General features: G+C 48.4%; 1 protein-coding gene across 3 annotated transcripts; it reads right to left on the bottom strand.

Annotated features, from left to right (window-relative positions):
* Positions 1–491: 491 nt before the first annotated feature.
* On the bottom strand, positions 492–14,518 carry LOC115163742 (golgi integral membrane protein 4a; the record flags this gene model as incomplete). 3 transcript variants are annotated; one of them, XM_029715898.1, is given in 11 exon segments in its annotated part: positions 492–1,245; positions 2,283–2,351; positions 2,569–2,631; positions 2,819–2,977; positions 4,731–4,795; positions 4,983–5,059; positions 5,200–5,549; positions 6,255–6,542; positions 6,718–6,939; positions 13,639–13,722; positions 14,436–14,518. In XM_029715898.1, coding segments are annotated over 11 exon segments (1,610 nt in total), but the record flags the coding sequence as incomplete, so codon positions are not given.
* Between the last annotated feature and the right edge of the window lie 20 nt (positions 14,519–14,538).

The following is a 14,538-nucleotide window of genomic DNA, read 5'->3' as shown; positions in this document are numbered from 1 at the left end:
TCTCTACACTAGATGGCAAAAAAAAAAAAATTGGGGCAGTGAAACGAGGCTACTCAGGTGAGAAAACCTCACCCAAATGTACAACCCCGTTGGAAAAATATAAAATGGACCGTTTCAAAATGTGAATAAAATAAATGTAAAAAAAAAAAAAAAAAATCTGGTTTATTTGGCGTATCCCCGACGGCGTTGCGCGTACCCCAGTTTGAGAATACCTGCTCTAGGAGATTCCTTTATCCATGTTCAATTCAACCACATTCTCTATCTTTTTCTTGTTACCAAATAAACATTTTGAGGCAGGTGGATGTATTTCTATACATTGTACAGTTAGTGTTTACGGATAGGGGTGAAAGGTCAAGTGGATATTTGTGATTTAGATCCATGTCAACAGGGGGTTCAACCAAAGATGATCAGAAAACTATGAAAGGACTTTGTGATTTACTGGCAATGCTTAGCCAGTAACAAGAGGACAAGCAAACAGAAGAATGAAAATGTTTTTTTGTTTTTGTTTTTTTACTATTATTGGCATCAATGATAGTGTAAGTTTCTCCTGCAGTAATGACAATTACTTTCATAGAGCTTTGAGAAGGTCAGAACATTTTCAACTCCACCCATAACGATCATCATATCTATAATAAATAAACAGAAGAATAGAAAGCATGTCCTACTAAACATACATTGAGAGGAATTTGCTGTAATTGAGAGGAATTTGCTGTAATTGAGAGGAATTTGTTGTAAAAAACAAAAACAGTAAATACAACTTTGATAAAAACTAAACGTAAAAGTCTGACACTCAAACAGACAAACCTTCAATCTCTTTCTGGGCACAAACAAATAGCATACAGTAACATGACCTTCTCATGTCTGTCTGAGGTCACTGGATGGACAGACAGACTGACATAAACAGATTTATAGATTGTATTCCCAGTTCCAGTACAATAATTATGTTCAGAAGTTCATCAGTTCCAGTCCCACACAGAAGGGAATGCCAAGTGGGTGACTTTTTTACTCCTTGAGAGAAGAGGAAACAATAGAGAGATCTGATTGGCTCCCAGTGATGGGGAAAGGCACTCTCATTGGTCAATGTCTCTGTTTATCTCACATCTCCCTTCGATTGGGCCGCTTGTCCCGTCCAACCCCCACCTCCTCCTCTTCCTCCTCTTCGTAGTTCTCTTCCTCGTTGATCTCTCCTTCCTTTCTGTGTTCTCCCTCTTTTCCTGCTGGGACCTCCTGGTCTTTCACTTCCTCCTGCAGCAGAACAAACACATTCACCAGGTGGGTAAGACCATAGACAGGATGTGGAGTGGAGCAATGTTCTAGACTAGAGCAGCCAAATAGGTAAACATAACTCTAGGAACTGCCACCGACCTAACACTCTAGAGCAGTAAGGTGAGAACCAGCAATACATGCGGATCATTCTAGAACATTGAGTCAATTGTGGTGGAACGGTGACAAACTGACCATGTTGGAGCAGTGTCAGAGCCTTCACTAGTGTTTAGATGGGTGAATGGAGTACACACACACACACACACACACACACACTTGGGGGGGTAACTAGACATGGGGCATGTGCACACACCCAACCAACACACAACTATGCTGAGAGAGTCTGAAGGTGTATCTACTGGTCCTTGCTCTGGGACTATGCTGAGGGAGTCTGAAGGTGTATCTACTGGTCCCTGCTCTGGGACTATGCTGAGGGAGTCTGAAGGTGTATCTACTGGTCCCTGCTCTGGGACTATGCTGAGGGAGTCTGAAGGTATATCTACTGGTCCCTGCTCTGGGACTATGCTGAGGGAGTCTGAAGGTATATCTACTGGTCCCTGCTCTGGGACTATGCTGAGGGAGTCTGAAGGTGTATCTACTGGTCCCTGCTCTGGGACTATGCTGAGGGAGTCTGAAGGTATATCTACTGGTCCCTGCTCTGGGACTATGCTGAGGGAGTCTGAAGGTGTATCTACTGGTCCCTGCTCTGGGACTATGCTGAGGGAGTCTGAAGGTATATCTACTGGTCCCTGCTCTGGGACTATGCTGAGGGAGTCTGAAGGTGTATCTACTGGTCCCTGCTCTGGGACTATGCTGAGGGAGTCTGAAGGTATATCTACTGGTCCCTGCTCTGGGACTATGCTGAGGGAGTCTGAAGGTGTATCTACTGGTCCCTGCTCTGGGACTATGCTGAGGGAGTCTGAAGGTATATCTACTGGTCCCTGCTCTGGGACAAACCCACGGTCGTTTTCCACACTCAAGGTTCCACGTACGTTATTCCATAGTGTTCCTAGACTCACGTGTTCTCCTTTCTCCTCGTTGTATGGCTCCTCCTCCCTCTTCTGCCCCCCGGCCAAATCCTCCTGCACCTAACAAGGTTAACCACCATCAGACCATGTCTTCATCCTCCTCTTGTTTGTTTGTTTGTTTGTTTGTATGTATGCATGTACGTGTGTGTGTGTACGTGTGTGTACGTGTGTGTATGTATGTATGCATGCATGTACGTGTGTGTACGTGTGTGTATGTATGTATGCATGCATGTACGTGTGTGTGTGTGTACGTACGTGTGTACGTGTGTGTGTGTACCTCGTCCTCCTCCGGATACTGGTCATCCAGGTTGTCTTCCTGCTGGTCGGGGTTTACCGCCATCTGCAAACACAGAAACCATAACAACTGTTACCATGGCAAAGTCACCGGAACAACTTTTACCTGTTGCTTGTATCAGAGCCTAAGTTTGTTATCCTGGTATATCTCTGACTGCTTCTGTTGTCTCCTTACTTCCTTTCCTTCTCTTCTCTCCTCCACCCCTCATCCCCTCCCTTCTTCCTTCTCTCACCACCAGTTCCTCATCTATGGCTGGGTGATTGGGGTTGAGGTGTACATCTGCCTCCTCTTCCTCCCTGTGCTGAAGATGCTGCTCCTCTGCCACATCAAACTCATCCTCCCCCTGGTTATTAGGGTCATCCTCTGGGTCCACCTCCCCCTCTACTGCCCCCTGCAGGACGGGAGGGATGGAGAGCGACAGATTGTCAGTGTGTATGAAACTGTGCATATCACAGTTCAGATTGGGGTGGGTTTCTCTGCTCTAACTCTCTGTGAAAGCACACACACACGGAAAGAACACTAGACCAATACCCAAGGGGCTGTGGCTAGGGTTGAGGCTGATGTTTGTGTCAGGCAGGGAGAGAGACAGCAGGGAGAGAGACAGCAGGGGTTGAGGCTGATGTTTGTGTCAGGCAGGGAGAGAGACAGCAGGGAGAGAGACAGCAGGGGTTGAGGCTGATGTTAGTGTCAGGCAGGGAGAGAGACAGCAGGGAGAGAGACAGCAGGGAGAGAGACAGCAGGGGTTGAGGCTGATGTTTGTGTCAGGCAGGGAGAGAGACAGCAGGGAGAGAGACAGCAGGGAGAGAGACAGCAGGGGTTGAGGCTGATGTTTGTGTCAGGCAGGGAGAGAGACAGCAGGGAGAGAGACAGCAGGGAGAGAGACAGCAGGGGTTGAGGCTGATGTTTGTGTCAGGCAGGGAGAGAGACAGCAGGGAGAGAGACAGCAGGGAGAGAGACAGCAGGGGTTGAGGCTGATGTTTGTGTCAGGCAGGGAGAGAGACAGCAGGGAGAGAGACAGCAGGGAGAGAGACAGCAGGGGTTGAGGCTGATGTTAGTGTCAGGCAGGGAGAGAGACAGCAGGGAGAGAGACAGCAGGGAGAGAGACAGCAGGGGTTGAGGCTGATGTTTGTGTCAGGCAGGGAGAGAGACAGCAGGGAGAGAGACAGCAGGGGTTGAGGCTGATGTTTGTGTCAGGCAGGGAGAGAGACAGCAGGGAGAGAGACAGCAGGGGTTGAGGCTGATGTTTGTGTCAGGCAGGGAGAGAGACAGCAGGGAGAGAGACAGCAGGGGTTGAGGCTGATGTTTGTGTCAGGCAGGGAGAGAGACAGCAGGGAGAGAGACAGCAGGGGTTGAGGCTGATGTTAGTGTCAGGCAGGGAGAGAGACAGCAGGGAGAGAGACAGCAGGGAGAGAGACAGCAGGGGTTGAGGCTGATGTTTGTGTCAGGCAGGGAGAGAGACAGCAGGGAGAGAGACAGCAGGGAGAGAGACAGCAGGGGTTGAGGCTGATGTTTGTGTCAGGCAGGGAGAGAGACAGCAGGGAGAGAGACAGCAGGGAGAGAGACAGCAGGGAGAGAGACAGCAGGGAGAGAGACAGCAGGGGTTGAGGCTGATGTTTGTGTCAGGCAGGGAGAGAGACAGCAGGGAGAGAGACAGCAGGGAGAGAGACCGCAGGGAGAGAGACCGCAGGGAGAGACACAGCAGGGAGAGACACAGCAGGGAGAGAGACAGCAGGGAGAGAGACAGCAGGGAGAGAGACAGCAGGGAGAGAGACAGCAGGGAGAGAGACAGCAGGGAGAGAGACAGCAGGGGTTGAGGCTGATGTTTGTGTCAGGCAGGAAGAGCGAGCCCTCCAGTGCCAACAGATCCTCCATAATTCACTACGGCTTTAGGACTTCTTAGAAAGACATGAACCGAGTCAGAGTCAACTGATGTCAATTCAATCATTTTACATTAACTTTAAAAGCGTAGAACATGTTTGAACATGATAATATCATGTTTGAATATGATTCATAAATATAATAAAAACATGTAAAATAATAAATAACAGACTGAAAGTGGGGTCAGATCCACCTCAGACCATGTGACAGTCATTGAAATCAGTGGTTGATGGAGACTGTTTGGTACATTTAAATATCTGTCTGACCTGTAGCTGTGGTACTCGGTGGTCCTCTTCCTCTTGCTTCTCCTCCTCCAAGTGGGTGTCCCGCTCTGTACACACAGGAAACCAACAGTGAGTCAGATAACAGCCAGGTAAGTATGTCTATACAATCATGTCTTATTCAGTCAAAAATGCAGAGAGAAAAAAAATCATTTTGTCTAAATGTCAATATCAGTCTCCCTCTTTAAAAATGGTTCCAGAATCCAGACAGAACATTTTGTGACTTGATTATCTCACCTTCGTCATCATCAATATGAGGTTCTTCATCACCCTGGACGATGTCATTGTTCATGTTCTCATAGTCACTCTTCTTCCTGAACAACATAACAGAACATATTGTAACACCATTCCATATGGGGTCAAATTCTTTTCAATAAGTAATTGATGAATTTAACTAAAGACCTCTTCGTGACCTCTCTACATAAGCTTTGACCCCTGCCCCTTGCCCTCTGACCTGAGTTGCTCCTCCTTCAGTAGCTGTTCCCGACGGTCCTCCTCTCGATGCTGCTGCTGCTCCTCTCTCTCGTGCTGAGCTCGCAGACGCTGCTCTCTCTCCCTCTGCACGCTCATTCTCTGGGCCAGCAGGGCCTCCTGGCGCAGCTGTAGCTCCCTCGTCCTCTGGGCCTGCAGGGCCTCCTGGCGCAGCTGGAGCTCCTTCGTCCTCTGGGCCCGCTCAGCCTCCAGGCGCTGCTGCACCTGCTGCTGCTCGTAGGCAGACTTCACACGCTCCACCTGGGCCTGGGCCACGTGGGCCTCCTGCCGGAGGTGGGTCTCAGGGACGAGGTGGATGTCACTTTCTGGATCCTGGGGAAACCAAACAGACAATGAGACAACATGCTGTTCTAAACATATTGTATTAAGGAGTACTATTGGTGTAAAGTACTTAAGTAAAAATACTTTAAAGTACAACTTAAGTCGTTTTTTGGGGTGTCTGTACTTTACATCTTTTACTTCACTACATTCCTAAAGAAAATGATGTACTTTTTACTACATACGTTTTCCCTGACACCCAAAAGTACTCATCACATTTTGAATGCTTAGCAGGACAGAACATGGTCCAATTCACACACATATCAAGAGAACATCCCTTGTCATCTCTACTGCCTCTGATCTGATGGACTCACTAAAGACAAATACTTCACTTGTAAATGATGTCTGAGTGTTGGAGTGTGCAACTAGCTATCCGTACATTAAAAAAAAATTAAACACAATAATTGTGTTTACTGGTCTGCTTAATATAAGTCATTAGAAATGATTCATACTTTTACTTTTGATACTTAAGTACATTTCAGTAATTACATTTACTTTTGATACTTAAGTATATTTAAAACCAAATACTTTTAGACAAGTAGTATTTTACTGGGTGACTTTCACTTGAGTCATTTTCTATTAAGGTATCTATACTTTTACTCAAGTATGACAAGTGGGTACTTTTTCCACTGAGCAGTACTAACGTGGTTCTAAAGACCTTGTGTTAAGCAGTTCTAAGTGTCTCTAACTAGTTCTTACCTGTTGTGGTTGGCGTCTCTGACGGTTCAGAGCGTTGTTGTCTGGCTGGTCGTGTTCTGCTTCCAACCCCTCATCCTCCTGTGGTTGTTCTGATTCCTCCTCCAGCTTCTGAGGCTGCCCCGCCTGCTCCATCTCTTCTTCCGCCAGCTCTCTCCTCCTCTCTGCCTCCCCCTCCGCCAGCTCTCTACTCCTCTCTGTCTCTCCATATCCCTCTTTCTCTGCCTGGTGGGACCCGGCAGGCTGAGACTGGAACTCTGGCTTGCCCACCACCTCCTCCTGCAGATGCAACTAGTCAGTAAAATAACAGAGTGGGTTAGAGAGAATGTGTGTGTGTGTGTGTGTGTGTGTGTGTGTGTGTGTGTGTGTGTGTGTGTGTGTGTGTGTGTGTGTGTGTGTGAAACAATGTGTCACAAAATAACATGACAGATTCAAGGATGTGCCTAAAAAGAGCAGCCTCCTCTACCCTAGACTGTGTGTCCCCATGGTCTTCCTCATGGGTGTGTGCCTCTATGTGGGGCTCAGCCAATAAGGCAGCGGCGGGCTGTGGTAGGGGTGGGCCCTGTTCATGGGCCTTGGCCAATAGAGCAGCAGGCTGGGCTTGTTGGTGGGCAGGGTTTTGATCATGTCGAAGGCTGGGCATTCTGATCAGGGTCTCTTTGAGATGCTTAAACTCATCTACCTGGACCTGAGGAGAGACCATCAGACAACCTTCAGACAACCATTAAATAACCATAAGGAAACGGTGAGGTCAGGACATGCAAACAACATTAAGTCAGATTTATTGAAGGGCACTTGCATGAGCAAAGGTTAGCTGAAGGTTAGAAGAGCGTTAGGAGGCAGCCTCCTCAGAACCAGGAAGACAGCATCAAGGAAGCCAGAAGATCAGGGGTCAGAGGTGAGAGGTCCTCTTGCAAGGGGAACAGGCAGCAGACATGCAGAGGGACAGCCCACCTACAGATGGCAAGACATCTGAGTGAAGGACCATTAGCCAGGCCCACATCACCCCCCCCTTTCCAGATTTAAATGGTACAGTCCTTTTTCTCCCCCTTGTCTAGCAAATGAACTGGACCAGTTAAATAACCCATTTATCAAACATTGCTTTTCTGACAGACAAAGCTGTAGAATTCTTAAATTCTTTCCCTCTCTCTCTCTAGCTCCAAATCAACCCATTATATTTTCCCGCTTGATTAGCTTAAGCATGCTTTTGATGTGCCCCTCAAGCTCAGACACCCCTTAGTGAACCAACCCACCCGATGCGAAGCCCGTCCTCCCGCTGCCCAAACAGACCGACACTGCCCCTCCGAGAGTCATGCCTTCCTGTCTTCACCAGGATCGTCCCTAAATGGACACGTTAGAACCCAACCAGGATCGCCCCTAAATGGCCACGTTAGAACCCAGCCAGGATCGCCCCTAGATATGTTAGAACCCAACCAGGATCGCCCCTAGATATGTTAGAAACCAGGATCGCCCCTAGATATGTTAGAAACCAGGATCGCCCCTAGATATGTTAGAACCCAACCAGGATCGCCCCTAGATATGTTAGAAACCAGGATCTTCTCTAAATATGTTAGAACCCAACCAGGATCGCCTCTAAATATGTTAGAACCCAACCAGGATCGCCCCTAGATAGGTTAGAGCCCAACCAGGATCGCCCCTAGATAGGTTAGAGCCCAACCAGGATCGCCCCTAGATAGGTTAGAGCCCAACCAGGATCCCCCCTAGATAGGTTAGAGCCCAACCAGGATCCCCCCTAGATAGGTTAGAAACCAGGATCCCCCCCTAGATACGTTAGAAACCAGGATCCCCCCCTAGATAGGTTAGAAACCAGGATCCCCCCTAGATAGGTTAGAAACCAGGATCCCCCCTAGATAGGTTAGAAACCAGGATCCCCCTAGATAGGTTAGAAACCAGGATCGCCCCTAGATATGTTAGAGCCCAACCAGGATCGCCCCTAGATATGTTAGAGCCCAACCAGGATCGCCCCTAGATATGTTAGAGCCCAACCAGGATCGCCCCTAGATATGTTAGAGCCCAACCAGGATCGCCCCTAGATATGTTAGAGCCCAACCAGGATCGCCCCTAGATATGTTAGAGCCCAACCAGGATCGCCCCTAGATATGTTAGAGCCCAACCAGGATCGCCCCTAGATAGGTTAGAGCCCAACCAGGATCGCCCCTAGATAGGTTAGAGCCCAACCAGGATCGCCCCTAGATAGGTTAGAGCCCAACCAGGATCGCCCCTAGATAGGTTAGAGCCCAACCAGGATCGCCCCTAGATAGGTTAGAGCCCAACCAGGATCGCCCCTAGATAGGTTAGAGCCCAACCAGGATCCCCCCTAGATAGGTTAGAGCCCAACCAGGATCCCCCCTAGATAGGTTAGAGCCCAACCAGGATCCCCCCTAGATAGGTTAGAGCCCAACCAGGATCCCCCCTAGATAGGTTAGAAACCAGGATCCCCCCTAGATACGTTAGAACCCAACCAGGATCCCCCCTAGATACGTTAGAACCCAACCAGGATCGCCTCTAGATACGTTAGAACCCAACCAGGATCGCCTCTAGATACGTTAGAACCCAACCAGGATCGCCCCTAGATACGTTAGAACCCAACCAGGATCGCCCCTAGATACGTTAGAACCCAACCAGGATCGCCCCTAGATACGTTAGAACCCAACCAGGATCGCCCTAGATACGTTAGAACCCAACCAGGATCGCCCCTAGATACGTTAGAACCCAACCAGGATCGCCCCTAGATACGTTAGAACCCAACCAGGATCGCCCCTAGATACGTTAGAACCCAACCAGGATCGCCCCTAGATACGTTAGAACCCAACCAGGATCGCCCCTAGATACGTTAGAACCCAACCAGGATCGCCCCTAGATACGTTAGAACCCAACCAGGATCGCCCCTAGATACGTTAGAACCCAACCAGGATCGCCCCTAGATACGTTAGAACCCAACCAGGATCGCCCCTAGATACGTTAGAACCCAACCAGGATCGCCCCTAGATACGTTAGAACCCAACCAGGATCGCCCCTAGATACGTTAGAACCCAACCAGGATCGCCCCTAGATACGTTAGAACCCAACCAGGATCGCCCCTAGATACGTTAGAACCCAACCAGGATCGCCCCTAGATACGTTAGAACCCAACCAGGATCGCCCCTAGATACGTTAGAACCCAACCAGGATCGCCCCTAGATACGTTAGAACCCAACCAGGATCGCCCCTAGATACGTTAGAACCCAACCAGGATCGCCCCTAGATACGTTAGAACCCAACCAGGATCGCCCCCTAGATACGTTAGAACCCAACCAGGATCGCCCCTAGATACGTTAGAACCCAACCAGGATCGCCCCTAGATACGTTAGAACCCAACCAGGATCGCCCCTAGATACGTTAGAACCCAACCAGGATCGCCCCTAGATACGTATAGAACCCAACCAGGATCGCCCCTAGATACGTTAGAACCCAACCAGGATCGCCCCTAGATACGTTAGACCCAACCAGGATCGCCCCTAGATACGTTAGAACCCAACCAGGATCGCCCCTAGATACGTTAGAACCCAGGATCGCCCCTAGATACGTTAGAACCCAGGATCGCCCCTAGATACGTTAGAACCCAGGATCGCCCCTAGATACGTTAGAAACCAGGATCGCCCCTAGATACGTTAGAAAACAGGATCGCCCCTAGATACGTTAGAAACCAGGATCGCCCCTAGATACGTTAGAAACCAGGATCGCCCCTAGATACGTTAGAAACCAGGATCGCCCCTAGATACGTTAGAAACCAGGATCGCCCCTAGATACGTTAGAAACCAGGATCGCCCCTAGATACGTTAGAAACCAGATCGCCCCTAGATACGTTAGAAACCAGGATCGCCCCTAGATACGTTAGAAACCAGGATCGCCCCTAGATACGTTAGAAACCAGGATCGCCCCTAGATACGTTAGAAACCAGGATCGCCCCTAGATACGTTAGAAACCAGGATCGCCCCTAGATACGTTAGAAACCAGGATCGCCCCTAGATACGTTAGAAACCAGGATCGCCCCTAGATACGTTAGAAACCAGGATCGCCCTAGATACGTTAGAAACCAGGATCGCCCCTAGATACGTTAGAAACCAGGATCGCCCCTAGATACGTTAGAAACCAGGATCGCCCCTAGATACGTTAGAAACCAGGATCGCCCCTAGATACGTTAGAAACCAGGATCGCCCCTAGATACGTTAGAAACCAGGATCGCCCCTAGATACGTTAGAAACCAGGATCGCCCCTAGATACGTTAGAAACCAGGATCGCCCCTAGATACGTTAGAAACCAGGATCGCCCCTAGATACGTTAGAAACCAGGATCGCCCCTAGATACGTTAGAAACCAGGATCGCCCCTAGATACGTTAGAAACCAGGATCGCCCCTAGATACGTTAGAAACCAGGATCGCCCCTAGATACGTTAGAAACCAGGATCGCCCCTAGATACGTTAGAAACCAGGATCGCCCCTAGATACGTTAGAAACCAGGATCGCCCCTAGATACGTTAGAAACCAGGATCGCCCCTAGATACGTTAGAAACCAGGATCGCCCCTAGATACGTTAGAAACCAGGATCGCCCCTAGATACGTTAGAAACCAGGATCGCCCCTAGATACGTTAGAAACCAGGATCGCCCCTAGATACGTTAGAAACCAGGATCGCCCCTAGATACGTTAGAAACCAGGATCGCCCCTAGATACGTTAGAAACCAGGATCGCCCCTAGATACGTTAGAAACCAGGATCGCCCCTAGATACGTTAGAAACCAGGATCGCCCCTAGATACGTTAGAAACCAGGATCGCCCCTAGATACGTTAGAAACCAGGATCGCCCCTAGATACGTTAGAAACCAGGATCGCCCCTAGATACGTTAGAAACCAGGATCGCCCCTAGATACGTTAGAAACCAGGATCGCCCCTAGATACGTTAGAAACCAGGATCGCCCCTAGATACGTTAGAAACCAGGATCGCCCCTAGATACGTTAGAAACCAGGATCGCCCCTAGATACGTTAGAAACCAGGATCGCCCCTAGATACGTTAGAAACCAGGATCGCCCCTAGATACGTTAGAAACCAGGATCGCCCCTAGATACGTTAGAAACCAGGATCGCCCCTAGATACGTTAGAAACCAGGATCGCCCCTAGATACGTTAGAAACCAGGATCGCCCCTAGATACGTTAGAAACCAGGATCGCCCCTAGATACGTTAGAAACCAGGATCGCCCCTAGATACGTTAGAAACCAGGATCGCCCCTAGATACGTTAGAAACCAGGATCGCCCCTAGATACGTTAGAAACCAGGATCGCCCCTAGATACGTTAGAAACCAGGATCGCCCCTAGATACGTTAGAAACCAGGATCGCCCCTAGATACGTTAGAAACCAGGATCGCCCCCAAGATACGTTAGAAACCAGGATCGGCCCCTAGATACGTTAGAAACCAGGATCGCCCCTAGATACGTTAGAAACCAGGATCGCCCCTAGATACGTTAGAAACCAGGATCGCCCCTAGATACGTTAGAAACCAGGATCGCCCCTAGATACGTTAGAAACCAGGATCGCCCCTAGATACGTTAGAAACCAGGATCGCCCCTAGATACGTTAGAAACCAGGATCGCCCCTAGATACGTTAGAAACCAGGATCGCCCCTAGATACGTTAGAAACCAGGATCGCCCCTAGATACGTTAGAAACCAGGATCGCCCCTAGATACGTTAGAAACCAGGATCGCCCCTAGATACGTTAGAAACCAGGATCGCCCCTAGATACGTTAGAAACCAGGATCGCCCCTAGATACGTTAGAAACCAGGATCGCCCCTAGATACGTTAGAAACCAGGATCGCCCCTAGATACGTTAGAAACCAGGATCGCCCCTAGATACGTTAGAAACCAGGATCGCCCCTAGATACGTTAGAAACCAGGATCGCCCCTAGATACGTTAGAAACATGATCGCCCCTAGATACGTTAGAAACCAGGATCGCCCCTAGATACGTTAGAAACCAGGATCGCCCCTAGATACGTTAGAAACCAGGATCGCCCCTAGATACGTTAGAAACCAGGATCGCCCCTAGATACGTTAGAAACCAGGATCGCCCCCTAGATACGTTAGAAACCAGGATCGCCCCTAGATACGTTAGAAACCAGGATCGCCCCTAGATACGTTAGAAACCAGGATCGCCCCTAGATACGTTAGAAACCAGGATCGCCCCTAGATACGTTAGAAACCAGGATCGCCCCTAGATACGTTAGAAACCAGATCGCCCCTAGATACGTTAGAAACCAGGATCGCCCTAGATACGTTAGAAACCAGGATCGCCCCTAATACGATTAGAAACAGGATCGCCCCCTAGATACGTAGAAACCAGGATCGCCCCTAGATACGTTTAGAAACCAGGATCGCCCCCTAGATACGTTAGAAACCAGGATCGCCCCTAGATACGTTAGAAACCAGGATCGCCCCTAGATACGTTAGAAACCAGGATCGCCCCTAGATACGTTAGAAACCAGGATCGCCCCTAGATACGTTAGAAACCAGGATCGCCCCCCTAGATACGTTAGAAACCAAGGATCGCCCCTAGATACGTTAGAAACCAGGATCGCCCCTAGATACTGTTAGAAACCAGGATCGCCCCTAGATACGTTAGAAACCAGGATCGCCCCTAGATACGTTTAGAAACCAGGATCGCCCCTAGATACGTTAGAAACCAGGATCGCCCCTAGATACGTAGAAACCAGGATCGCCCCTAGATACGTTAGAAACCAGGATCGCCCCCTAGATACGTTAGAAACCAGGATCGCCCCTAGATACGTTAGAAACCAGGATCGCCCCTAGATACGTTAGAAACCAGGATCGCCCCTAGATACGTTAGAACCAGGATCGCCCCTAGATACGTTAGAAACCAGGATCGCCCCTAGATACGTTAGAAACCAGGATCGCCCCTAGATACGTTAGAAACCAGGATCGCCCCTAGATATGTTAGAAACCAGGATCGCCCCTAGATATGTTAGAAACCAGGATCGCCCCTAGATATGTTAGAAACCAGGATCGCCCCTAGATATGTTAGAAACCAGGATCGCCCCTAGATATGTTAGAAACCAGGATCGCCCCTAGATATGTTAGAAACCAGGATCGCCCCTAGATATGTTAGAAACCAGGATCGCCCCTAGATATGTTAGAAACCAGGATCGCCCCTAGATATGTTAGAAACCAGGATCGCCCCTAGATATGTTAGAAACCAGGATCGCCCCTAGATATGTTAGAAACCAGGATCGCCCCTAGATATGTTAGAAACCAGGATCGTCTCTAGATATGTTAGAAAGAACCATCATATCCCCATGCAGTTCAGTGTCTCCCTACCTGAGCTGCGGCCAGCGCACTCTTGTGGTCCTCTAGCGTCAGTGCAAGTTGATCATGGGCAGCCTTCAAGTCCTTATGTACTATCTGTAATAATAATAATAATAATAATAATAATAATAATAATAATAATAATAAGTTAAGATAGAAAATAACATGGTGATGCATCCTCCTAGCTATCCAATGGCCTTAAGACAGATCTAAAATATGGAAGAAGCTATGTTTTTTACATAAACAATTCGAGGTTGACCAAGCTTTACTATTACCAGTAGGGCTGAATGACAAGTTCTTTTTGAGGTCGGTTTGGTTTACGTTCGATAAAAAAAAAAAAAATCTGGGTTTTTGATTATTCTTTTCAACATTAAATGCATATTTAAATAAATTAAATAACAATAATTTGAGATTTTTTACAGAAATTCCAAAGCCAAAAATAGTGAACATTCAATTACCAAAACATTTAAAATATTCCATTGTCTCTGTCAGGTCCACATTTGGTAGACATTGTCATGACTGTCCTGTGAGGATCCAAATTGGTCAGATCAGGTATGAAATGAATAACTTCAACCAGACTCCCAGAATTAGGGGGGATTAACAATAACAACTCCCTTCAGCCCAGCATCCCATAGTTATAAAGTTGAATTCTCTCGTAAATGATTCGATTTCTCTCTAGAGAAACGGCACATTTGGCAAAATTAAAAATAAATAAATGTAATTCAAGTAATTGAACCGACGTCGGTCAACCCACCCAAAAATGAAATGACATGTCGGTTAATCGCTCAGCACTGATTCCCAGGACTCACCCGTGCATCCTGCAACTGGACATGGATGTCCTGGTGAGCTTTCCTCAGCTGCCTATTCTCCTCTCGCAGATTATACACATTCTCTACAGTAATTACACACAAA

The sequence above is a fragment of the Salmo trutta genome, chromosome 26 (assembly GCF_901001165.1).
Source record: "Salmo trutta chromosome 26, fSalTru1.1, whole genome shotgun sequence".
NCBI classification, from domain to species: domain Eukaryota; kingdom Metazoa; phylum Chordata; class Actinopteri; order Salmoniformes; family Salmonidae; genus Salmo; species Salmo trutta.
This window is presented reverse-complemented; position numbering and strand designations above follow the sequence as displayed.